Source organism: Schistocerca cancellata, chromosome 2, assembly GCF_023864275.1.
Source record: "Schistocerca cancellata isolate TAMUIC-IGC-003103 chromosome 2, iqSchCanc2.1, whole genome shotgun sequence".
Taxonomy (NCBI): Eukaryota; Metazoa; Arthropoda; class Insecta; order Orthoptera; family Acrididae; genus Schistocerca; species Schistocerca cancellata.
This window is the reverse complement of record NC_064627.1, coordinates 1,029,687,925-1,029,712,771: the sequence shown is the minus strand read 5'-3', so window position 1 is coordinate 1,029,712,771 and position 24,847 is coordinate 1,029,687,925. Positions and strand designations below refer to the sequence as shown.

General features: G+C 37.3%; 1 protein-coding gene across 2 annotated transcripts in view; it reads left to right on the top strand.

Moving 5' to 3' along the window:
- Window positions 1-24,847, top strand: part of LOC126162996 (esterase E4-like) — a 292,795-nt gene that overhangs the window by 12,463 nt on the left and 255,485 nt on the right. Inside the window, exons 2-7 of one of the 2 annotated variants that reach the window (XM_049919857.1) lie at window positions 3,631-3,759; window positions 5,336-5,495; window positions 9,632-9,817; window positions 19,088-19,272; window positions 22,344-22,518; window positions 23,368-23,543. The exons of the other annotated variant lie outside the window; for it this stretch is intronic. Coding sequence (XP_049775814.1) covers window positions 3,631-3,759; window positions 5,336-5,495; window positions 9,632-9,817; window positions 19,088-19,272; window positions 22,344-22,518; window positions 23,368-23,543 — 1,011 coding nt within the window. The remainder of the gene's footprint in view (window positions 1-3,630; window positions 3,760-5,335; window positions 5,496-9,631; window positions 9,818-19,087; window positions 19,273-22,343; window positions 22,519-23,367; window positions 23,544-24,847) is intronic. 2 annotated transcript variants of the gene reach the window in all.

The window sequence follows — 24,847 nt, the reverse complement described above, 5'->3', positions numbered from 1 at the left end:
GACTGGAATACTCTCTTTCAAATTCTGAAGGTGGCAGGGGTAAAATATAGGGAGTGAAAGGCTATTTACAATTTGTATAGAAACCAAATGGCAGTTATAAGAGTTGAGGGGCATGAAAGGGAAGCAATGGTTAGGAAGGGAGTGAGACAGGGTTGTAGCCTCTCCCCAATGTTATTCAATCTGTATATTGAGCAAGCAGTGAAGGAAACAAAAGAAAAATTCGGAGTAGGTATTAAAATCCATGGAGAAGAAATTGTAATTCTGTCAGAGACAGCAAAGGACTTGGAAGAGCAGTTGAATGGAATGGATAGGGTCTTGAAAGGAGGATATAAGATGAACATCAACAAAAGCAAAACGAGGATAATGGAATGTAGTCGAATTAAATGGGGTGATGCTGAGGGTATTAGATTAGGAAATGAGACACTTAAAGTAGTAAAGGAGTTTTGCTATTTGGGGAGCAAAATAACTGATGGTGGTCGAAGTAGAGAGGATATAAAATGTAGACTGGCAATGGGAAGGAAAGCGTTTCTGAAGAAGAGAAATTTGTTAACATCAAGTATAGATTTAAGTGTCAGGAAGTCGTTTCTGAAAGTGTATGGAGTGTAGCTATGTATGGAAGTGAAACATGGACGATAAATAGTTTAGACAAGAAGAGAATAGAAGCTTTCGAAATGTGGTGCTACAGAAGAATGATGAAGATTAGATGGGTAGATCACATAACTAATGAGGAGATGTTGAAGAGGATTGGGGAGAAGAGAAGTTTGTGGCACAACTTGACAAGAAGAAGGGATCGGTTGGTAGGACATGTTCTGAGGCATCAATGGATCACCAATTTAGTATTGGAGGGCAGCGTGGAGGGTAAAAATCGTAGAGGGAGACCAAGAGATGAATACACCAAGCAGATTCAGAAGGATGTAGGTTGCAGTAGGTACTGGGATATGAAGAAGCTTGCACAGGATAGAGTAGCATGGAGAGCTGCATCAAACCAGACTCAGGACTGAAGTCCACAACAACAACAACAACAACAACAACAACAACAACCCAACATATCTGGGTCTGTTGTTTAGTGTTCCATCAGCCTCCATAAAGCTTTGATCCTGAACCAACAAAGCAATATTACTGATGTAAATAAATTTCCTGGATTTCATTCATGGAAGATTGTATGTAAACAAATAAAGAGGAATTGGGCCAAAACACCTTGTAAGATACCATCACTTCTACTTTTAGAATTCTCTGAGGAACCTGCAACTGAGGAAATTTTGTCAGTGACAGTGGTAAGTTTCTGACATAGAATGACAATGAATTTGGTAGGAGTCTGTCACGTAGGATGGTATCATAGGCTGCAGTTAGATCTAAGATGACCATCGTGTTTCACTTCTGCTTCTCAAAGCCGTTTTTGATATGAGCTGCTATTGTTAGCACCTTTGGTCACATCCTCTTCCTAAACTAAGCCCAGCTAGCTCGATAGGGACATGTTTGTTGATGTCTGGACCGATTCTGTCATGGGTGAGTCTCTGCCGGAGCTTCAACATGACACTAAGGAGACCAATGGGGCATTAGTCTTCAACTTTTGAGGAATCTTTGGTAAGCCTGTCTAAAATGATTCCTCTGTAGTCTCTGAGGGAGCAAAGATACCCAAAGAGGTCCTTCTAAGGACCCTAAAGTTCTGCAATTTATTGTCCCCAAAGCAATTGTTTCATTTTGGCCAACTTCATGTTGCAATACTCACAATATTATTCCACCAGAGGCAGTATATTAATCTACCAGGAGCTAGCAAGTGGTGGTATCAGATGAAGTTTGCAAGTGAGGCATATAGGAGGAGGTGCAGTGGCTTTTTTCCGAAGTGGCTGTTTTCCTCCTGAAACACAAATTTAAAGTAATCTGGAAATAATTAGCATATTATCAGTTTGAGTAGATTAGCACTAGTCATAAATTTATCATTAGTATACTTTACAGAAGTTGACAGTGGTACCTGTTAACATAAAACTTGATTCATTTGGCAACTCTGAAGGCTCTCTCTCATGATGGGATTTATGGAACATGATGTCTGAAGGAATGAATGCCACAGGCCTCCAGGTAACCTAGTACATGGTAAATTAGCCTGCCAGGCCTTGAAGGGTTTTAGGAGAACATTTGAAGCTTTGCAGAGTTATAGAATTATTCCCACACCAGTCTCAAGTGGTTGTAAGCCTAAGCGCCTTGAATCTAATGACCAGTACATGTGATGACCATGTGACAGCAGGCCTCCAAGTCTTGAGCTGATATTGCCATTTGGTGGTCGGTCAGTCTCTGCATGACTTGTAAATAATTCAGTACCACAGGGTTGCATAAATTGATCTAGCACACTGTCTGCAATTTCAGTTGGTAATATTTTAGTATTTCATGTTCCAGTTCACCCAGGCACAGTTGCTTCATATTTAATTTCAGATATGGAGTTTCTTTAATTAATAGGGTATAAAAGTTTTGCCTGCTCAGGATTCTTTGCTGGCAACAATATGAATGAAATTGAGAATACATAAATGTATTGTTGTTTTATTTTCCTCTCTTTATCATGGATCTTTCTGTGTACTAAATAATAGCATGATCCATTTCGTAATCTGGCATAATGCATGGAATGATAATGTACACATGATCCCTTGCTACATCAAAAAAAGTATGAGAAAATCCTCTATTAATATTTTTCATTTAATAATAGTTGACCATAATTCCTGAATAAACTTTTCAACGTCAGCCTGTTTAGATGACAAAAAGGACAGCTTTTGTAACCAGGTCCTAACAGAATTATGCCTTTTAAATCTTCATAAAGTTTCATACATTTTAAACAACTAGTTACAACAGTTTGTAGTGTCTGACATAACCTTGAGGACAAAACTGGTATAATTAAACAAATATTAAAGCGTGTAAGATATAGCTAAAGAGAAATTCAGCAGCATTGGGACAGTAACAGATGCATTTCACTGTGCTTTTCAGAGACAATGTGTAAGCTAATGAAAATTTCCAATTTTAATATTATTATCATGTTTATAATTATATATAATTCAGCTCAGTGGACTGTCAGATTTAAACTGAAAGGTTCTTATAGTTTATTCTGTAACTTTTCACTTCTTTCACCTCTGGTTATCAGTTGTTAATATGAAAGCCGCTAAGTTGTGCCATTCCTTGGAGTTCACATTAAACTGTCGATCCCCTTATATCTGGGTGTATAAATCATTCAAAGGTTGGAGGAAGACAAAACATACCACCTCAAACAGGACCGTGCCCTAGTAAAGCTGTGTGGTGGTCAAACAAAGCTTCAGATCTCTCCCACTCTCTGTCTCATTCTTTGCTTTTTAGGCATTAATATCTAATCTTCTATATGTCTATCAAATATCTCCAAGTCAGAGGTAGTGTAGTTCATTTAACTCTCACACTAAAAACTAAAACAACCATGATTTTTTTGTCATTTTATGACAGCCATGATTGCTACATTTGTTAAAAAAAATTCATTTGTAAACATAATCGTACCTGAATTCATACATCACTGATTGTATCATTTGGTCCCCTTCAGAAATTAATAACACTAAACAGATAAAACATAGACAAGCAAAATAAAGGTTGAGGATAATTTATCACATGTATCTGAATTTTTAGCCTCCAGTGCCACTGAACCCATGGGATGGTGTAACAGATGCCACAAAGGATGGAGCAAGATGTCCTGAGAGAGAGAACATCAATGAAACCTCTGAAGACTGTTTGTTTCTCAACGTATACACTACAAAGGTAAGTAAAACTATATCTGTGATAGAAAATTGCTACCTGCTGTAGAAAATACGTAACAATAACATGTTATAGGATATGTTCCGACAAATGTTGGTCTACGTATTGAACTAACACCAATTGCTAACATAGGGCCAGTGAAGCTGGACACAAAAACATTCAGCTTTCGGAGCTAGAAGGTATTTCATAACCTCAGAAAGGCAGCCAGTAACAAAAAGAAAGTAAAAAGAAAGAGGTGTATGAGATACATAAACGAAAAACTTACTACTGAAGCCTTAGGTTAAGGGGGCTGAAGAAAAACGAACTTCAAACACCTTTTCTGCATCTCATATTACTCCTAACCCAGCAATTTGAATGCCGTTTCATACTATAAACTAACTGTATTTATTATCAGGGACTATTTCATCCACCTTTTGTGTCAGTCAGAGGAGTATCAATGGGTGTGATAGACAGGCTGGTCAGAAACAGTCTGAAAATCTTGTAGGGTGTTTCACAGGAGGTTGTGCTGAGAAAAAATTGTAAGAAAAAAATTTGATACTTGTGGCATTTTAGAGTTATTTAGCACTGAAGTTAGCCAATCACACTGTTACATGCACAAATTCAAGTGGCTTGCAAGAGACAGTGTCGCCATACATGTTCTTTGTTTAGTTCCTACAGCCGAAGAAGAGAGTGATACAAGAATTGGACATAATAATGATTGAACCTAAGGCAAAGTCTGAACAGCCTTGTGCGCTATCATCTATGCAACGAGAACAACTGACACTAATAGTATGCGGCAGGCTGCTTGAATTTGTGCACACAGTGATCTGATTGGCTAACTTGAATGCTAAATAACTCAGAAACGTTACAATGTATTGATATTTTTCTTAACAATTATTTCTCAGAAAAACCTCCCCTGCAGTACCCTTAAAAGCTTTTCAGACTGATTCTGATCACCCTGTATTTTCCTGCTGGGGTTATGTGGGCTCTGATCTAATTTCTCACCTAACTAGTTCCTCATGTAACTTATATCTCCAATTTTGAGCAAACTTTTAGTATTTACACATTAAAAGTCTAATGCAAATTGTATTGCTTTTAGCTGTTGTTTTAGGGGTAAGATTTTTTTTGTATGGAATGACAGCTGATTGTACTACCATTACTGTTTCTTTCACTTTTCAAACTGCAGTGATAGTTGGTTGTATTTTAATTCAGATGGAAGTAAATAGTGCAACACTTCTGAAGACTGATTTAAATATCATGCTGCGAGATTTAATAGGCATAATCACAACTGAAGTTGAAAGCAGCTGACTCGCATATGAATTTTGCACAATGTACAGTCACAAAGTCTTTAATAATGCTTCTACAATATGCTTAGTAATAAGCTTGTTTTGCAGACTGCATAATCTTTTGATCATTGTTGCAGATGCCAAGAAAATATTCTGCATGGTTATAATGAAAATGAAAGCATGATCAGTTTAGCACAGCTTATGTCAAATGAAGGAAATGGTTATAACTGTACAGTCTGTTTGTATTTCATAATAATTAACGTAGACACACAGAAATGACACTCATTAATGTATACACCTTTTTATAATTCCAGTTGCCAGACAGTACTGGAAACCCAAAGAGACCAGTAATGATCTTCCTGCATCCTGGTGCCTTCTATCTATTTAGAGGAACAAGTGACCTGTTTGGTCCTCAGTACCTCTTGGATGAGGATATAGTTCTTGTGACTCTCAACTACAGGCTTGGGGCTTTAGGTAAGCTGTTCCCAGGAACAGCATATTCTCCTTTAACTAAGTGTAAACACACACACACACACACACACACACACACACACACACACACACACACAGAGAGAGAGAGAGAGAGAGAGAGAGAGAGAGAGTTTCAAAGGAACCATCCTGGCATTTGCCTGAAGTGATTTAGGGAAATCATGGAAAACCTAAATCATGATGGCCGGCGCCGGTTTGAACTGTTGCCCTCCCGAATGCAAGTCTAACCACTGCACTGCCTTGCTCAACAGGTAAGTGGGCTTTTCTAGATTACACTGTCATCCAAGAGGGGCACCATGGGACCTGTGTTAGTAATAAAAAAGCACCATGACAGCTGTGGACTGCCTGAACATTATTGTGCACCACCTGCAACATCCGTTCATGCTTGATGTCCTCCCTGAGTGCGATGGCTTCTTAAAGCAGGATAACCAATCATGTCACAAGGCCAGAATCATGCTCCAGCGATTTGAGGAGCATGACAGTAAACTCACATTGATATACATGAAACATATGTACAGTTGCGAATATCATCAGCTGTATAATGGAATAACACAATGAAATTTTGTGCTGGACTGGAACCCAGATTTAGCACATATTTTTTTTGGATGGTCGCCAAACCAATTGGGCAATCTGAGCACTATTCATGGGCAGACCCAAACTTCCATATGTTGTCAGCCATGTGTCTACAACCTGTACTCACAGGCACTGCAATATTGCATCACGTTGATGTCTTGGCCACCAAGTTTGCCTGTTATGAACCCATTGGAACATATCCAGGACATTACTGGGCAACAGCTCCATGCCCACAAACCAGCAGCCCTTAATTTACAGAAGTGTGTAGATATCTGGTTCCACATCTCTTGAAACCTACCAATCCAGGTCATGCAGAATCCCAGCTGTAACAATATTATGAAAATGACACTGTATAATAAGGGATTTAGCTGCCAGAGACAGTGATCTCGTGTATGTTTTTTGTCTATTTTCAATGCAGACCTTTTTTTGACAGCTCACTTTCCCACAGTCGTTTTATTGCGCCTATCTGCGACTCAGCATTTCCTCTACACAGTGAGCAGCAACTATGCTTTTCACAATATTATTACATTCCAGCCTAGATTTTCCATGTTACAATCACTGCTGTATTGCATTAAAGAAAAAGCAAATGGATATTCACAATCATAAAACGCTTAGTTTAGTATCACAGCTCTGTCGCGCATTAGTTTCACAATGAATATTGATAAGTCTGCTCACCATCTACTGTTCCAGACTTCACTCTAATATACTTTTTCCAAAATGGCAAGAGACTTCAATACTGCTAGCATGGTTATAAATGCATAATTTGCAAAATGTAAATTCTCAATCTCAGCTCAGCTCCTCTTACAGTTTCTGAATTACCTAATGACCAGACTTGAGAAAACATAATTATGTTATTTGACTATTTTAAATTGTATACATTTTTTGGCTCATTGCTTCTATACAGAAGCCCATAGTTTTTTAGTACTACTAAAAACATTGATTTCTGCATATAGAAGCATTAGGGAATGTATTCAGTGTTAACTTATCATGCATAGCCATTCTGCAAACCGGTTTGACCTGCCTCCTGCAGAACTTACTATGGATCACTGTATGTATTCTGGATTTTCAATCATTAAGGTAATTTAAACATGCTCCTGCACATAAGAGTGAATTTTGAAGATGTGTGTATTTATAATAGTATGGACAGAAAACAGAAACAAATGATTCACGTATTACTGGAAAATTCTTGGTGGGACTTACGGTGCAAAAGAAGTATTATGTAAACAGTGGCTTTATGTTACACAATTTCACTAACTTGCATCTTAGTTTTCATGTGCAAAATCCCACATCAATGCTTAATATAATTTACTCTCATTTTTATAACCTTATCACTACAGTGCAAGGTGGATAAACATGTTTTGTATCAGAAAGTATATCAAGTACATGCACTGAAATACTAGAGAAATGTTAAGCAAAATTATGAGTGTTAACTATGTTAAGCATTCTACCCCTATATCTATATTTGCAAAGAAGTGCCCCAATTTAACCCTTGTACCATTGAAAAGATGAGTGAAATCACTACTAATGCCAGTGATATTGAGAAACAACTGAAATTGTTGAAATTGAACAAACCTCCATGGCCCAATGGAATTCCTATCAGAGTCTATACTGAATTTGTGGCTTAGTTAGCCCCTCTTCTAACTATAATCTATCATTGATACCTCGAACAAAAAATTGTCCCCTAAGTTGGAAGAAAGCACACATAACACCTGTCTACAGGAAGAGTTATAGGAGTGATACACAAAACTGCCATCCAGTATCTCTGACACTGATTTGTGGTAGAATCTTAGAAAATATTCTGAGTTCAAACATAATGAAGTATCTCAAACAGTATCTCTTCCGTGCCAACCAGCAAGGATTCTGAGAACATCAATCATGTGAAATCCAACTCGCACTTTTCTCACATGAGAAACTGAAAGCTTTGGATGAAGGTGGTCAGGTAGGTGTAGTATTTCTTGATTGCCAAAAAGCATTTGACTCAGTATAACACATACCATAATTGTCAGAATTTTGAACATATGCAGTAACAAGTGAGATTTGTGACTGGGTTAAGGAGTTTTTGGTAGGGAGGACACAGTATGTTATCTTGGATGCAGAGTCATCATCAGAAGTACAAGTAACTTTGGGTGTGCCCCAGAGAAGTGAGTTGGGACCCTTGCTGTTCATATTGTATATTAATGACCTTGTGGACAATATTAATAGTAATCTCAGATTTTTTGCAAATGATGCAGCTATCTATAATGAAGTACTGTCTGAAAGAAGCTGCATGAATATTCAGCAGTCAGATTGTGACAAGATTTCAAAGGGATGCAAAGACTGACAACTTACTTTCATTATTCGGAAATGTAAAACTGTGCACTTCACAAAATGAAAGATATATAATATCACCATAACATCACTGAGCCACAGTTTGAATCAGCCAGTTCATACAAATACCTGGTTGTAACAGTTTGTAGGGATATGAAATGGAATGATTACATAGGCTCTGTTGTGGGTAAAGCAGGTGGTACACTTTGGCTTATTGATAAAATGCTGGGGAAGTGCAATCAGTCCACAAAGGAGATCGCTTACAAGTCATTTGTGTGACCCATTCTTGAATACTGCTCAAATGTGTGGGACCCATACCAAATAGGACTAACAGGGGATATTAAACATATACAGAGAAGGACAGCATGAGTGGTCACAGATGTGTCTGAGCCAATGGAGAATGTTACAGTCAAGCTGAAGAAACTAAACTGGGAAACTGTTGACAATATACATAAATTACCCCATGGAAGTCTACAAATGAGGTTTCAAGAACTGGCTCTGAATGATGACTCTAGGAATATACTACAACCCCCTATGTAGCACTCACATACGGATCATGAGAAGAAGATTAGAATAATTACAGCATGCACAGAGGCATCAAACAATCATTCTTTTTGCACTACATGCGTGAATGGAACAGGAAGAAACCCTAATAACTGGTACAGTAGGACATACCATCTGCCATGCATTTCAATGTGGTTTGCAGAGAAAAAGCGTCTAAGTGCACGGTAATTAATCTAATCTTGTCTTCATGGTTCCTATGGAAGCAAGAGAGGTGTTTGCAGTATATTCATAGTTTCCTTGCTTAATGCTGGCTATTGAAACTTTGTAAATGAGTTTTCATGAGATAGTTGGCATCTATCTTGAGGATCAGACAGCTCAGGGTTTTCGGTATCAATATGATGCTCTCCCATTGGTCAGTCAAACCTTTAACCATTCCTGCCACTGTTATTTTTATACATTCAGTATCTTGAACTTGAGCGATATTTTAGGATGGATGCCACAACTGTAGGATTTTGCAAATAAAGACTTATATGAAAGATAGTGAGTACTGCCACTGTGTGTTGCTGTTGATAAGTTTGTAATAAAAATTGCTTCTTTATTGCTCTTTGATCATTCAGTGGCTGGTGAATAATTTTTTTCTTTGCATGTTGAAGTAGTATGACTCTCTGAATAATGTTTAAATAGACATAAAATATTGTTGATTATAAAAATTGGGACTACATGTTATCATATTACAGGTTTCTTAAGCACTGGAGATTCAGTTCTTCCTGGGAACAATGGATTTAAGGATCAGGTGATGGCTCTCAAATGGGTACAGCAGAATATTGCTTCGTTTGGAGGTGACCCAGACAATGTGACAGTCAGTGGTTACAGTGCAGGGTCTGCCAGTGTATATCTGCACATGCTGTCTCCAATGTCTAGAGGTATATAGCAATTATCATAATACTGATATTATAAGGTAGTAAGTACAAGGGTAAGGCAATTATCATCCACAAAGTAGTTAAAAATTTTTATTGTGATCAAATAGGAAACTTACAAGAACATCATTTTTAACATAGTCTCCTGGCATTTCAATGCACTTGGTCCATTGTTGTACAAGCTTCCTGATGCCCTCACAGAAGAAGGTCCTTGGTTGATCTGTGAGCCAGGAATGCACCGCTTCTTTCACTGCTTCATCTGAGGCAAATCGACAGCTCCTTAATGCTTGTTTGAGTGGACCGAACAAGTGATAGTCAGAATGGGCAAGATCTGGACTATATGGAGAATGATCCAATACTTCAAACTTGAGTTTCTGAAGCATTTCAGCAGTGTCCAAGTGCTTTTGTTTATGCAACTATGTGAGTTATTTTGCGACCCATCTTGCACAAACTTTATGAAACCCAAGTCTGTTGAGGATGATTTCATAGGCAGAACCATAAGTAATTTGCAGATGATGTGCCACTTTGTTAATAGTTAATTGTCTGTCTAAGAGAATCATTTCATGTGAATGCTCAATGGTTTCTTCATTTGTGGGGGTAAACAGTCGTCCAGCTCCTTCAACATGCATAACACTTGTGCGACCATTTCAGAATTTTTCAATCCATTCGTGGACACTCCATTGTGGGAAAACACTGTTCCTGTACTGTACCGAAAGTCTTCGATGAGTTTTGGCCCCTGATACGCCTTCTGACCACAAAAAACGGATCACTGAATGTTGCTCTTCTTTGGTGCAAATAGACAGCAGAGTACCCATGATTAATAACACGGTAGTAACAACAAAACTAACATAGCAGCTTGAAAATTGCAAAGATATAATAACAAACAAACAAAGCATGCATCATCAATGTAAAATGACTGTATTACCAAAATAAACAAAAATATAACTAAATTGCAGATAATAATTGACTTACCCTCGTACAAATCACAAACTTAACTCAATGTTTTTGAAATGCAGGGAAAAAGAGTACCATGTTGAATAGAAATCTGAAAATGGAAATTGAAATAAAATGAAATTATGTTTTTTTTTATCACAACAAGGTCAAAGTACAGCATTTTTCATATTACTGACAGCAGTTTTGAGGACCAATAATCACACTGGGACTGAAACAAAGGCTGATATAAAGTATATAAAGTAGGAGATAAAACACCAAATTTGGTCTATCAAAATTGTTCCACAGTGGATTGTACTATTGTTCCTCTTCCTCATTGTTGAATGGATTCTGAAATGACAGACATGTAGGTAAGTGACTGCTGAACAGAAAATCAACTAACATTGCTCAACAGAGAAATGTCGACTGTGCCTGATGGGACATCTATATGATTACATGTAGATCATGCGAAAGAACTTCTTTCCCTTCTAGCAGCAGTTCCTCATAGGTCACTAGAGTAATAAAACAAGCCAAGGGATTGCGATATAGTACAGATCATTCCTGTTTTCAAGAATGTAAACAGTAGGCCTATGTCACTTAAATCAATTGTTTGCAGAAATGTGGAACATGATTTATGCTAGAGACCAAGAATTCCCTCTGTGCTAATTAATATCAATTCCACAAACAGCACTCTTGTGAAATACATCTCACACTATTCATCAATGAGATGAAGATGGTACCCAAGTTGATACTGTATCCCGTAACTTGTAGAAGACTTTCATACTGTCCAACACTGCCACATCAAAAGAAAATATGAGCCATATCAGACTAGGTTTGTCGTTGGATTGACATCTTCATCACATCTAGAACACAGTACACTGATCATAATGGGTGAGACATTATCAGACATGAAACATCAGAAGATCCATGAGGCTGTTTACAGATGCTCTTGTATACAGAAAAATCCCAAAGGTACAAAACTACAGCAAAATACAGGAAGATCTGCAGATGACTGAAGTTGAGTGCAAGGGGTTGGATGCTGAAAAAAAAAAGTTTGAACACATTAATGGCAATGTATCACTTGAAAAAGGAATAACTATAAAATATCTGGGAATTTTGTGTCCAGAATAAACTTAAGTAGAATCACCACACAAAATGAAATGCAGGAAAGATAGGTGTCACACTGAGATTAATTGAAAACATTGTAGGGTAATGTATTTCACCCGTAAAGGAGTTCACTTAACAAAATCCCACTTAAATGAATGGGTCCTTACAGGATAGGATTAATACAGCAGATAAAGAAGACCCAAAGGAAGGCACCATGTTTCGTCATGAATTTGTTTTGTGAGTACAACAGCATCATAGAGATGCTGACTAAATTCCAGCGGCAGCTGCTGTAAGACAGGCAGTGGGTATCATGGAGAAGTTTTAGTGTTAAAATTATGAAAGCATAATAGCTTCCAAGAAGAGCCACACAACCTATTACTCCTGCCTAAATATTTATCTCACAAAATAATCGAGATGGAAAAATTGCATACATTCAAGTTCACACAGAGGATTACAAACTATCATTTTACATGCAACACTGTCTTTGATATAGTCATTTAGTTGAACACTTCAAAGGTATTCCAGTAGAGTTCACTATGACACATCAGATAAAATGAGCTGTCAATGTGAGAGCCACATTATTATTATTTTAATGCAAAATAGCCTGTTGTCAAAGAGATATGCGGCAAGTTTGTAGCTAGTAAGAACACAGAAATCAGTAGTTCATTGTTGGTGATATATCTGAACAGGTGCAAGATCTCACATGATATAATGGAAAAATCCTCTTGATTTGCTTTGATCTATGACCAAATTTCCCAATTTTATTGTACACTCCTCTTCACAAAGATTCTACAGTATCAAGTGGCCTAAAAATTGTATCACTGTAGGATCATTATGAACATTTTAGAAAGTAATAAATACTTCATAAAAATATTTGATTACCTCTTCTGAAAGAAGCCTCTTTCAAGTAGTCGCGCTAATTCATCTATTCGTTTTCACACTAGCCTGTACAGAACTCACCACGAGAAATATCTCTCAAGGATGTGTTGATACATCTTCTCAGAGAAATTTGCAAAAAATGGTGATAAGGTCCTTTGATAAAATCCACATTTGCTGGTTGTAAAACAGCTTTTCCATGGTCTGTCCTGTTTGCATTAATTTTTTAAAATCATCAGATTCAGTTCACCATGAACCATCCTAAGATCTGACTACATCGGGGAGTTATCCATGCAATTATCAGCAAAATTTGCATGCTACATCAAAGCATAACATAGTCATTATTTTAACCAGTGATGTAGCATGTACATTTTGCTGATAGCTGGATGGTTTACTCTCGTAACTAATACAGTCAGATATGAGAATGGCTAATACACTGAAATTGGTCATTTAAAAAAATTAATGTGTTCAAAATATATAACAAAAATTCTGTTTCAGTAATCTGTTCCAGAACTTTTCAAAAGTAGATGCATTTGGCTCTAGGAACTCAAAATCAAGCACAGAAGTGGTTTATTTCACATTTAAAAAGAGAACAAAAGTGAATGAGTAAGTGTGTTATGGTGGGATGACCTCTCATACAGAGCTAGTATTTGGCACTTCTCCTTGACTCTTGTGGTTGTCTGCAAAGACATTCCCCACCATATCTCTCTGTACTTCATGCTGTCTTCTAATGTGACTAAGATAGAGATGCATCACTGCCTCTGCGTTTCTTGGTCATGTTCATACAGTTATGTTTCATTGTCAGTTTTTAACTGATCTGCCTGTTCCTACAACATATGACAAAACATCCAATAGCTGCAGACTGCAGTCACATAAAGGATATTATGTAAAATGAATAGATTGGTTCTCTTTGAAAGTATATTTAATGTATGGTTTCACTGAATCAATTAAAAGTTACTGAAAACTGAAAGAGGGGTGAAAAAAATCCTACCATTTTACAAGGCAATGGCCTAATTTGAAACTATAGGATGTTAGTATCCTCATTTAAACTACACTGCTGACACTATTTTGATATTAGGCAGTACATGAAACTAGAAATCCAACAGAGATTTCTAAAACTCAACCCATAATGTAAGTTACAACAACATATTAAATCAGATATTGTCATTATATGCCATTCTTAAATGAACTGAAATTGATTAGAACTTAATTGTTGAAAAGTTTGTCAAATCCAATTCAGAACTCCTTGGGAAGTGATTACCAGGTACTGGTAACTAGCATTTCTAATCCAAGTGCAGGGCTCAGCAAGATCACCTTTAATTTAGGCTTCCTTGGAAAGAATCTTGGGAAGGAAGAACATGTAATAATAGGATAGTTTGAGCTGAAACCTTGATTTGATTTTTATTTGGTCCTGTTGATTACATATTGTACAGATGGTTACCAGTAATATAGGACAAAGCAAGTGAAATAATACAGAACTGCATGTGCGTTTTATATGTCACATATATACTGCTTTACTCGGTTTCTAAGAACCAATGTTTGCATATAATATTACAGCCAGAATTTTACTGGCATAAATTTAATTGTAAGCTTAAGCATGTAGAATAAATAAAAGTACACATTTTTATTCTAATAACACAAATAATTTACATTTTATAATCGATATTTAATATGAAATTCAGAATTACATCTTTATGACCTAAGTAAAAATGTCACATTTTTTCTGTTAAGAGTGTCTTTTTACCAAGTTGTTTTCTTTGTTCTTACACTAATGGATGCCTAGTAACTCTAAGAATTCACTAATTTTATTACAAAAGTTTGATCTGTGAGGCATGTTCTTAGTTTCCTTTTGAATACCTGTATGTTATTAATTTCCTTTTTTATACTGATGGGGAGCTTATTGTATACGTTTATACCTGACTCAGTAACTCCATTGCATATTTTTGTGAGAGTTGCAGAGGTATGGTGGAAATCTGTCACCTGCATTGTGCCATGACTATGAATGTCACAGTGTTTCTGAAATAATTTCATGTTGCTGGCTACAGAAATCATCCATGAGTATGTGTACTGATTGACCTGTAATAGCAAATATCATGAGTTATTTGAAAAGCCCCTGCAGGATGTTCTGTCAGAGACCCCATAAATGTAGCTCACTGCTCATTTTTTTAACTTTGAAGATATTTTCAGCTCTTGCAGCATTTCCCAGAAGATTAAGCCATAGAAGAGTATAAAATGGAAATATGCAAAATCTGATAACAGCATATTTCACTGTCAACAAAGTGAGAAATGGTTCATAGTGCGAAGCAAGCTGAGTTAAGTTTCTTGACCAGCTGATCGATTTGCTCCTTCCATTTTAAAAGACTGTCTGTCTGATTGTCTAAGAATTTTGTATGCATGGTTTCATTAATTTTCTGATTGTTAAATCCATTTCAGAAACTTAAAGTGTTTTATTTGTTGCCTGAAACCATACAGACTAGTTTTTGAAAAATTTAGGGTTAGGCTATTTGCTGCGACCATTTGTGTACTTGGTTATTGTCTGTCAGGGATGTATCCTGCACTGTGGAGTTGGGCACCTTGATCAGAATACTTGTATCATCAGCTCTGTCTTTAATTATAATTGGTAGATCATTAACATAGATCAAGAAAATCAGTGGCCCAGGGATCAAACCCTGGGAGTCTGCATTTCCCCTGAGTTTATTGTTACACCTGCCCCCATTAAGAACACTCTCTGTTTCCTTTTGTGTAAATAATATTCTAGCCAAGTTAAAGGCTAGCCTCTGATGCCATAATGTGGAAGCTTTTTAACAGTGTGTTGTAGTCTACAGAGACAAATGCCTTAGCATGTTCACTAAGGATCCCCACTGGATACCTTTTGAAATTTAGTTCACCTACAATTTCATCTGTCTGGCTAAATATTGCTCTCTCTGTGGAGAATCCCTTATGAAAGTTTAACTGTGCAGATGTCACTGAGCTATTTTGAATTACGTGGCAATAAATCCTATGATACACTTGTCTCTCAAATATCTTTGAGAACACAAGCAATGAGAGATGAACTAATAGTTAGATATTACATTCCTCACTCCACTTTTGTGGACTGGCAGAGGTATCAACTGTTTTAGTCTATCTGGAAATACCCCAGTTTCTACTGACTGGCTACACAAATGGTACAATATGTGACAATGTGCCTATGATAGCATACTATTTTATTTTACTTAGCAAAACCAGTTAACTGCCTCTGAGTTTGGTTTTCATAAAGGGTTGTCCACACAGAAAGCGATACAAGACCCAACAAATGAAGTGCTAATAGAGCTAAGGAAGAAAAATTGTCCTGTTGGTATATTCTACTGCCTTGCCAAAGTATTGTATTGTGTGCATCACAAAAATCTGCCTAGCCAACTTAAGTGTTAAGACATTAATGGCAATTGTCTTGCATGATTGAAATCTTCCCTCTATAACAGAAAGCTGAGGGTCTCATTAACAGACTCTATCTCAGGCATGAAAATAACCTGACAATGTGATGTACCACATGGATTGGTACTGGATCCACTCTTAAAAGGACACTTCAAAAACTGTAATGTTTATTAGTGACACAAGCATACTAACCAAGGGTTCAAACTCCCTTAGCAGATACAACTCCAATGATAGCTGAACAGGCCTAAAAGTGGTTCACAGCTAACAGTTTGTTACTCTCACAATGACTCATATTATGCACTTTGAAAATAGCATAATGATCTTTTAGCACCAGAATAGACATTAATGGCCGTACAATGAATGAAGTACAGTTTGTAAAATTCCTTGGGGTCTAAATAGGTAGTAATTTAAAATGGAGTCAACACATGGATAAACTAATGACATTCAGTTCAATTTGTTATAGCATAAGAAGCACCTCTCAATATGTTGACCTAAAGACAAGAAAGTTAGCTTATTTTGCATATATTCACTCCCCATTGTCTTACGGAATTATCTTCTGGGGCAGTGCACGTAAAGTAAACAGTTGTTAAATTCAGTTTAAACTGAACTTTGATATAAAAAGTCAGTTAATATGAAGATGCAAATGCTGATGAAGCCATTATTTCATCACAGAGATATCTCTGTGACAAAGTGGTGGCCTCATCATCTTCTGACACCACCTGCTGGAGAACTGATATCCTTTGTACTCTCTACACATGGGAGTTCCTTCAAGAATTTTTAAAACACAGAGTTTTCAAGGTACATGTGGGTTCTGCCTTCTCAGACACCTTTACCAACGAAAATGATGTGCCTCAGGTTCCATCCTGAGTGTCGTCCTCTTTGCTGTCACCATTAACAGTGTTATGGCCTGTCTCCCACCAGGCATCTCCGACTCTCTTTTCGTTGTCTCATTGAGCGGTGTCTTCAGCAATGCATCTTTACTCATGAAGCATTGACAATGGCTTTCATTTTTCCACTGACAAAACAGTTTGTATGAATTTCTGGCAGCACAATTGGTTTCTTCCATGTCTTCAAGTCTTGGGCCTGTTGCTCTTCTGTTTGTTGAAACTACAAAAATCCTGGGGCTCATGCTCAATAGGAAACTTTCATGATCCTCCCATGTGTCTTACCTGGCCACTGCTATACACGGTCCCTCAGTGTCCTGTGTGTCCTCAGCAATACTCTCTGGGGAGCAGATCAGACCAGCCTCCTCCGTTTGTACTGATCCCTTGTTTATTTGAAAATAGACTATGGGTGTTTCATTTATTCATCTGCATGTCCATCCATTTTATGCTGCCTCAATACAATCCATCATCATGGAATCCGTTTGGCCACTGGCACCTTTTATACTAGCCTGGTTGAGAGTCTGTATGCAGAAGCTGTCAAACTCCTGCTGTCATACCGCTGTGACTTTCTCTGCAACAGATTCGCAAGCCGTCTGTCTGCCTCTTTTCTCGGTGACTCCTTTGATCGCCAGTATGGGGCACATCCCTTTTCTCTGTTACCTTCTGGAGTTTGCTTTCAGCTATTGCTTTGGCAGCTTAATTTCATGCAATCTGCCATTTTCCCAGTGGGTGTGACCCCTTCATCACCTTGACTTTGTGTGTGTGGCTCCTGTTCACCTTGAATTTCATTCGCTTCCTAAGGACACCACTTGAAACTTGCTCTGTCGCCATAAGTTTCTTGACCTTCACACAGAACTTTGTGGTAGTACCTTTGTGTACACTGATGGCTTTTGGACTGACCATGGTGTCGGGTGTGCCTTCGTCATTGGCACCAATGATTTTCGGTATAAGCTTCTGGAACACTGCTCAGTATTTACAGAAGAGCTCTTCATCCTGTATCAGACCAAGCAGTACATCTGGTGATGCAGGCTTTTCAATTGTGTCATCTGCTCTGACTCTCTCAGCACTTCGGGACCTGTGTGTGCTGTACACCGTCCATCCCTTAGTGCAACGGGTCCAGGAGAGCTTTCACTTGCTCACTCTTGATGGAGTCACTGTGATGTTTATGTGGGTCCCTGGTCATGTCGGTCCTACAGGGGGCAAGGCCACTGACACTGCTGCCAATGTTGCAGTCCTTGTATCTCAGCCCACTAGTTCTTCCATTCCATCCAATGATCTGTGTGTTGCCATCTGTCGGCAGGTGGCGTCACTTTGGCATGACTGGTCGTCTTCCCTTCATGGGAACAAACACCAGGGAATTAAACTTCCTAACGGCTTGGCTGACCACCTCTCGGCCCTCCCGTCACCAGGAGATTCGCCATTCGTTCCCCACAACTTTATGCTCATTGTCCTCGACCTTTGATGGTATATCATTTCCTGACAGAATGCCATTCTTTTAACCACTTATGTTCTAATTTATGTTTGCCGTCAGAGCTATTGGCAGTTTTAGCGAATGATGCGCAGGCTGTCAACCACTTTTACTTTTTATCCATTGTAGCAATACGGCGAAGGACATTTAATCTTTAGTTCAGGACCTCCATTGTCCTTATGGCTCATTTTATGGCGCTTTCTCCCAGAGAAAGTCCCTGTTTTTAGTTGTCTTTCCTTCTGTTGATTGGGCTTAATGTGTAATTGCTTTTAACTCCTTGTTCTCCTTCGTGTTATAAGGTTCTGACATGGGCGCGTATGACCTTAGCTGTTTTTGCACCCTAAAACAAAAGCTTCTGATACTTGGTAATGGATGCTTTTCATCTGAAACCAGTCATCAAAACATTGTAATTTGCAACTGAGACTAAATACAGTGAACTATATTCTGGCACTTGCTTTTCTCTGTGCCACCATGGCAAATATTACTATTAAGTAGAAGGTCATCCTTTTCTAGATAACATCTCTGTTTTTTTTTTCAGTGCTACAACATTATTTAAAGTTGCTACATAGTCCGCATTGAAAGTACAAATTGCTTTTTCAGGCTTGTTTCATAAAGGAATTGCAATGAGTGCAGGTGTTCAATCAATTGTTATAAAGGACCCATTGCAACAAGCCAAGAAGCAAGCAAGAATGCTAAACTGCCCTGACACATCATCAGAGCAGATTGTTAATTGTCTGAAAGGAAAGGATGCCATAGAGATTGCAGAAACACTACCACAGTTTTTTGTAAGTGTCATGTACTTATTAAGAACATAATAAAATCAAACAAAAGATTTTATATTGTCACACATGCTAATAGACTAGAAAATTGTCAATACTGGGAAATGGCAGTGAGAAGCATCACACATCTGTCATATCTGGTTGTTTATTTTAAACATTTGCTGTCAGCTATTTTTGTTATATACTTAACAAAGTCACGAACTAGTATGTTTCATTCATATTTACAAAATATTGCTTGTAGGCAAAAAGAGTGTAACTGATTTAACCATTTTGATATACTGCAAGATGAAATGACTGTTTTTTATTAAGTGTGCAGATAATGATGTGCTTGTATAGCTTAACATGCAGTGCAGTATCTTGTGAAACAGGGAAGTGAACCAGGCCCAGATAGAAGCTGTACAGTGGATTAAGGACTGTTGGTCTGGTACACCAGCCTGCCTAAGTGTAGTTTCTCACACTTGCTTAGGTGAATTATAGGCTGGTTCCCAATCTCCACCTCCAAAAATACCACAGACAAACAGCTAACATATGATAAAATACAGAACAATGTTTACATGAATCACAGACATGATTTTCCTCCCATAGGTTAATTGAAGACTGTTGAGATGGGAAGGGCATCCAGCACAGAAGTTAAAATAATAAAAATAAATCTGATAAGGCATGAAAACAGGGCACCCCATATAACAAGATAAATATTAGGAAAGAGAGATTAATTTATTAATATAGTTTGAAAGGGAACTGACAATTTTAAATCTTTCTGCTAATTTGTCCAGTTATCTTAATTGTGTATAATGCCAATGTTCGTCACTTCTATTTTAAGAATGTTTCCTATTGTACCTTATCTACATGGCCACATGAACCAAAGTTGAGTTATCGCCTCAGTCTTTTGCCTCTTCTATCATTTTTGGTTTTCATCCATGCTACTGTGAGTTCCCATTCTGGCTATAGCTTTTCTGACTCCATCCTGCCATGTCAACTTTGACCCACTAAGGCATCTCCTTCCTTGTGGCTTCCCTTGTAGCACTTTTTTTTACCATCCCTTCTCAGTACATGTCCCATCCATTCAATCTATCTGTTTCTTGTTCCTACCATCACATCTTGCTCACTGTACAATGCATAGGTTTCTGTGTTCTTTCTTCTGCTGAAATTATATGCCCAAAAATTGGTTCAAAACTTTTCAAAACACTTTGTTTTTGAAGATGATAATTTTCCTCTCTATCTTCCCTGTCAGTATTCACATCTTGGCCACGTATGCTAAGACAGTTGCCTTGAAAATACTTAGTTTTGATGTCTTTTTTAGCATTTGATGGTGAATAGTTTATTCATTGCAAATATGCAATTCTTGTAGATCTTATATGGTTCATTATTTTCTTCTCTGCATTATTTACTCCAATTAACAGTATTTCCTAGGTATTCGAAGTATCCAGTCTTCATAAACAAAATTCTTCCCATCTCTACTATTTCCTCCTCTTATTTATCTGCCTTTTTTGTTATCGTACATAACATTCCTCTTCAATAGACTTCAAACCCACTTTTTATGCCCCCTCAACTAACACTGTAGCAGTCTTTTATAGTCCATCATCCTCCTCTGATACAAGAATAGTACTTTTGAGAAAAGCTAATAATTTCACTTTATCATCTATGCTGAAATCTCTGCAAATCGATGATGCCTTTTTTAGTGTCTTCTCCAGTATCAGGTTAAGTAGGCTAGGGAAACTGCAGTCTGTACTTCATACCCATATTCAATACAAAACATTCATATTCTCTGCCTTCATCTTTCACCTAACACTTAGTTTCCTCAATGCAAATTCTATAGTCTGATTAAAATAACTTGACAGTTGAATCTTCACGGGCAGACTCTCCAATCAGAGGGCTCATCACCACCCCCGAACCATTTGCTGTTGCCAAACTGCCTCAACAATCGGTCAGTTCACCCTCCCCCCCCCCCCCCCCCCCCCCCTACACACACACACGAGATGCATGCGTTTCATACATGGCACTAGAGCCTTCTGCACAAGACGGGATTCAGTGTTACATGTATTATAATCACAGAGATTGGTACATTAGTAAAGTTTTGCACAACATTACGTGAAGCCAAATTTTTGAAGGTTGCAATTCATCGTTGCTACTGGAATAGGAGTCACAAATGAACAGCATTAAGCATGGGAGTGTTGTAGTGTAGTGGTAAGCACATGAACTTGTCGTGTGGGAAGTTGTGGCTTCGAAACTCATGAAGGACAGCGAACTTTTTTATTTCTAAATCTAATCAAAATACTGTAATTATTATTTTTGCAGTTAATTGATTTAGATGTATTTTTTTATTTTCTAATACTTTGCCACATTATTTTCACTAAAGTATTGATAATTTTATTCGCCCTTATTTTTCTTCCTATCATTCTTTTTTCATTTGGAATTTGCCAGTAACACCTATAATCTACAACCAAGTCCCAAACAGGAATGTTCATTGGTTGGTTAAGTGGCAGTTTGTGTAGCCAATGTAAAGATAGTTTCAGGTAACTAATTGATGACAGTGAGAAATTACAGTTCGTTGTTTAGCGCTGAAACTGAAATTTTTCTGTCTTGAGTTTGCTCATAGAGGTTAGCTTTAATTGCCTTGAATAAAGTGATAGTTTTGCCACAGAATGTTGACCACAAATCATGAGGTTGTTGTCACAGTTCAGTCACTGGTCACTTAAAATCAGCAGTTGACAGAGCATCTTGCATTTCCATCATACCTGCCATGGCTGCTTCCAACTTTGCTCCACCTTACAAATTAACAGCATTTGTGAAGTGCCCACTGTGTTTCTGTGTTGCGGATAACTGAGTGGTAGCTGGCAACACTGAATGGCAAGTGACAGATGACAACTATCAAATACAGTAATTTCAATCAGACTACAGTCAGTTTGCTCAGTTTCAAAGATATTCCTGGTTCTCCTATCCTGTTTCATATACTCAGAAAAGTGATGGCTTTTTTTAAGGAATGTCTCACAAATAACTACAATGTGCATTGCTTAAAAACAGTGTAAGCCTAAGACAATGCAGTGTAGTTAACTCCTTGTTTTTTATTACTTTTATAGGAATGGGGTTGGGATCCTATGGTTGTATTTGGTGTTATTGTTGAAAAAGATTTTGGAGATGGGGCTGACAGATTCATAACTGTAGATCCCACTGAACAACTACTCTCTGGAGATTTTGCTCAAGTTCCATTGATAACAGGAACCACCAAAGATGAATTCTCCTGGATAGCTTTGGGTAAGTAATCTGCACTAAGGATGACCTGATATTTTTTAAAAAATAATAATATTACTGAATAAACATAGTGATCACGTAGAAAAATTTAAGGAAATTACATCTCACACAAATGCGTACTAGCAATCATTCTTCCCACACACAGTAAGTAAATGGAACGAGAAGTAATGTTAATTCAGAATGTAACAAAAAGTAAATTCTGACACACAATTCACAGTAATTCATAGAGTATAGATGTAAATTTAGGTGACATGGGCAAAAGTAAGAACAATGTTGCATCTTGAGTGTCAACAAAGACTGCTTGGAGCTGGTAGACAGAATGCAAGAAAGAGTTTTGTTCATCAGACTACTACTTAAATTTCATCACATGCAACACTCCATATAATATAGCAAAATTGGTAGTTGTAATTTGGTTTCATGGATGGCTGTTTGTCTTCACATGGAAAGTGTGGGGTATATCAGATACTGCAATGACACATCGTAGTTGAGTGTTGTTATGTGGAATCTTTTTATCCACTTCACAATTGGGAACTGAGCTCCATTTCACTGTGTATTCCAAGATGGTATTCACCATTTCAGTAGAAATCCTCATGCAAGATGTCAGGTCAGGTGTTTAGTTAAAGGAGGCTACAGTGGTACTAAAACCGATGTATTGTCCAGCGATTATGAGTCTGTACAGTATGGTGTTCAAAATTTGCAATTAACAGTTTACTGTTTCAGAACCATTCTTTTGGGGCATTCATTTTTGTTTTTTTAATTTTCAACTTGTGTTTAAGAAAAATATGGCAGTTAATGCAGACTTAATGTTTGCTAATATGTTTTACCTTTAACTACAACTATTTAATATTTCAGTGATTCTCAACAATGGTCTGGCAGAAAATATGACAGAAAATTATGAGACAGTATTCCCAATTTCATTTCTTTATGAGCGAGATACACCACACTCGCTAGAAGTCAGCAGAGAGCTGAGAAAGTTTTATCTTCAAGACAAACCAATAACAAATGACTCTGCAACTGGGCTTGGACAAGTAAGTAAGAAACTAGCTACATACACTGTATTTGTAAGTATATGGCACAACTTATATAAAAATCGCACAAGGGTTTTGTGATGTCCAGTTTACAACTGTTTCCCCAACTCAACATTCTGATAAGAAACTTACACTGCAAACATTTTTATTATTTTCTTCATTTACAGGAATGAATGACGAAACAACAATAAAATTTGAGCAACAGTATTTATGTGTATAAAATGTGTATAGAAAAAGTAGACTTCAGGATATAATTCTGACCAAAAAAAAAAAAAAAAAAATAATAATAATAATAATAATAAAGAGGTTAATGTCAACTAATGTCCAGAGAAGTATGACTATGCAGATTTTCACCAACACAGTACCACTATCAACACACACACTTTTTGGAGTGTGCTTTGCATTGTTCATTTTGCAGAGTTGTCCGTGAGTGAGGGTATGCCATAAAGCTTGGGTACAGTAGTAAGCGGTTGATATTAGGCATAAGTAAAGGTTATATTCGTGTATGGAGTGGTAATTTACAGGATGAATAGGAATATCTTTACAAGCAGATGCTGTTTTTGAGGAATTGCTTTCTTTGTGCATATACGTCAGTGGCAGTTTGAATGCTGTTTCATTTGGAGAAAGACAAGAAATAATGTAATGTTCCCAAAAAAGAAACATATAATGATACATTGAGCCAGTATAAGAAAACTTTTTTTATATATTTAAAGTTAGTTGTAACATTGAACTTAAAACACAGAACAGGTAGTACTGTAAATTCTTTAAGACCTCTCTACAAACTCCAAGAGATTGCCCAAAAAAATATTAAAGACAAAACAGTTAAACAGCTGTGACCAAATTAAACTGTACTTCCTACGACATGAATTCATTGATTGCAGCCTTACAGTGTTATGAAGCATCTCGAAAAGCTATAAAGTATGCAGTTTGCCAAAGAGGTTATTCTGCTTTGGGATTAGAAAGAGATTTTCTTAGAGAAGATGGCCTTTACTGATGAATCAGCCTTTCATGTTTGTGGAATGGTCTTCACATGTGTCTGAATCTGAGACTCAGCAAATATAAGTGCTGTACAGAATTTGTACCTTCATAATAGGAAATAGAGTGGCTTCCACAATAAACTGTAACACAGAATTGAAACTAATCCCAGAAGAAGAGATTAGTAAATAACCTCTTTTTTAAATGAATTATTCTGCTTCAGTTCTTGAGCAGAATATAAAAATATTTAGAAAATTTTAAATACTATGATGTATGAGAATGATGGCAATACCGATCTGTTGAAGCTAGCCTGTGAATAATTGTACAAA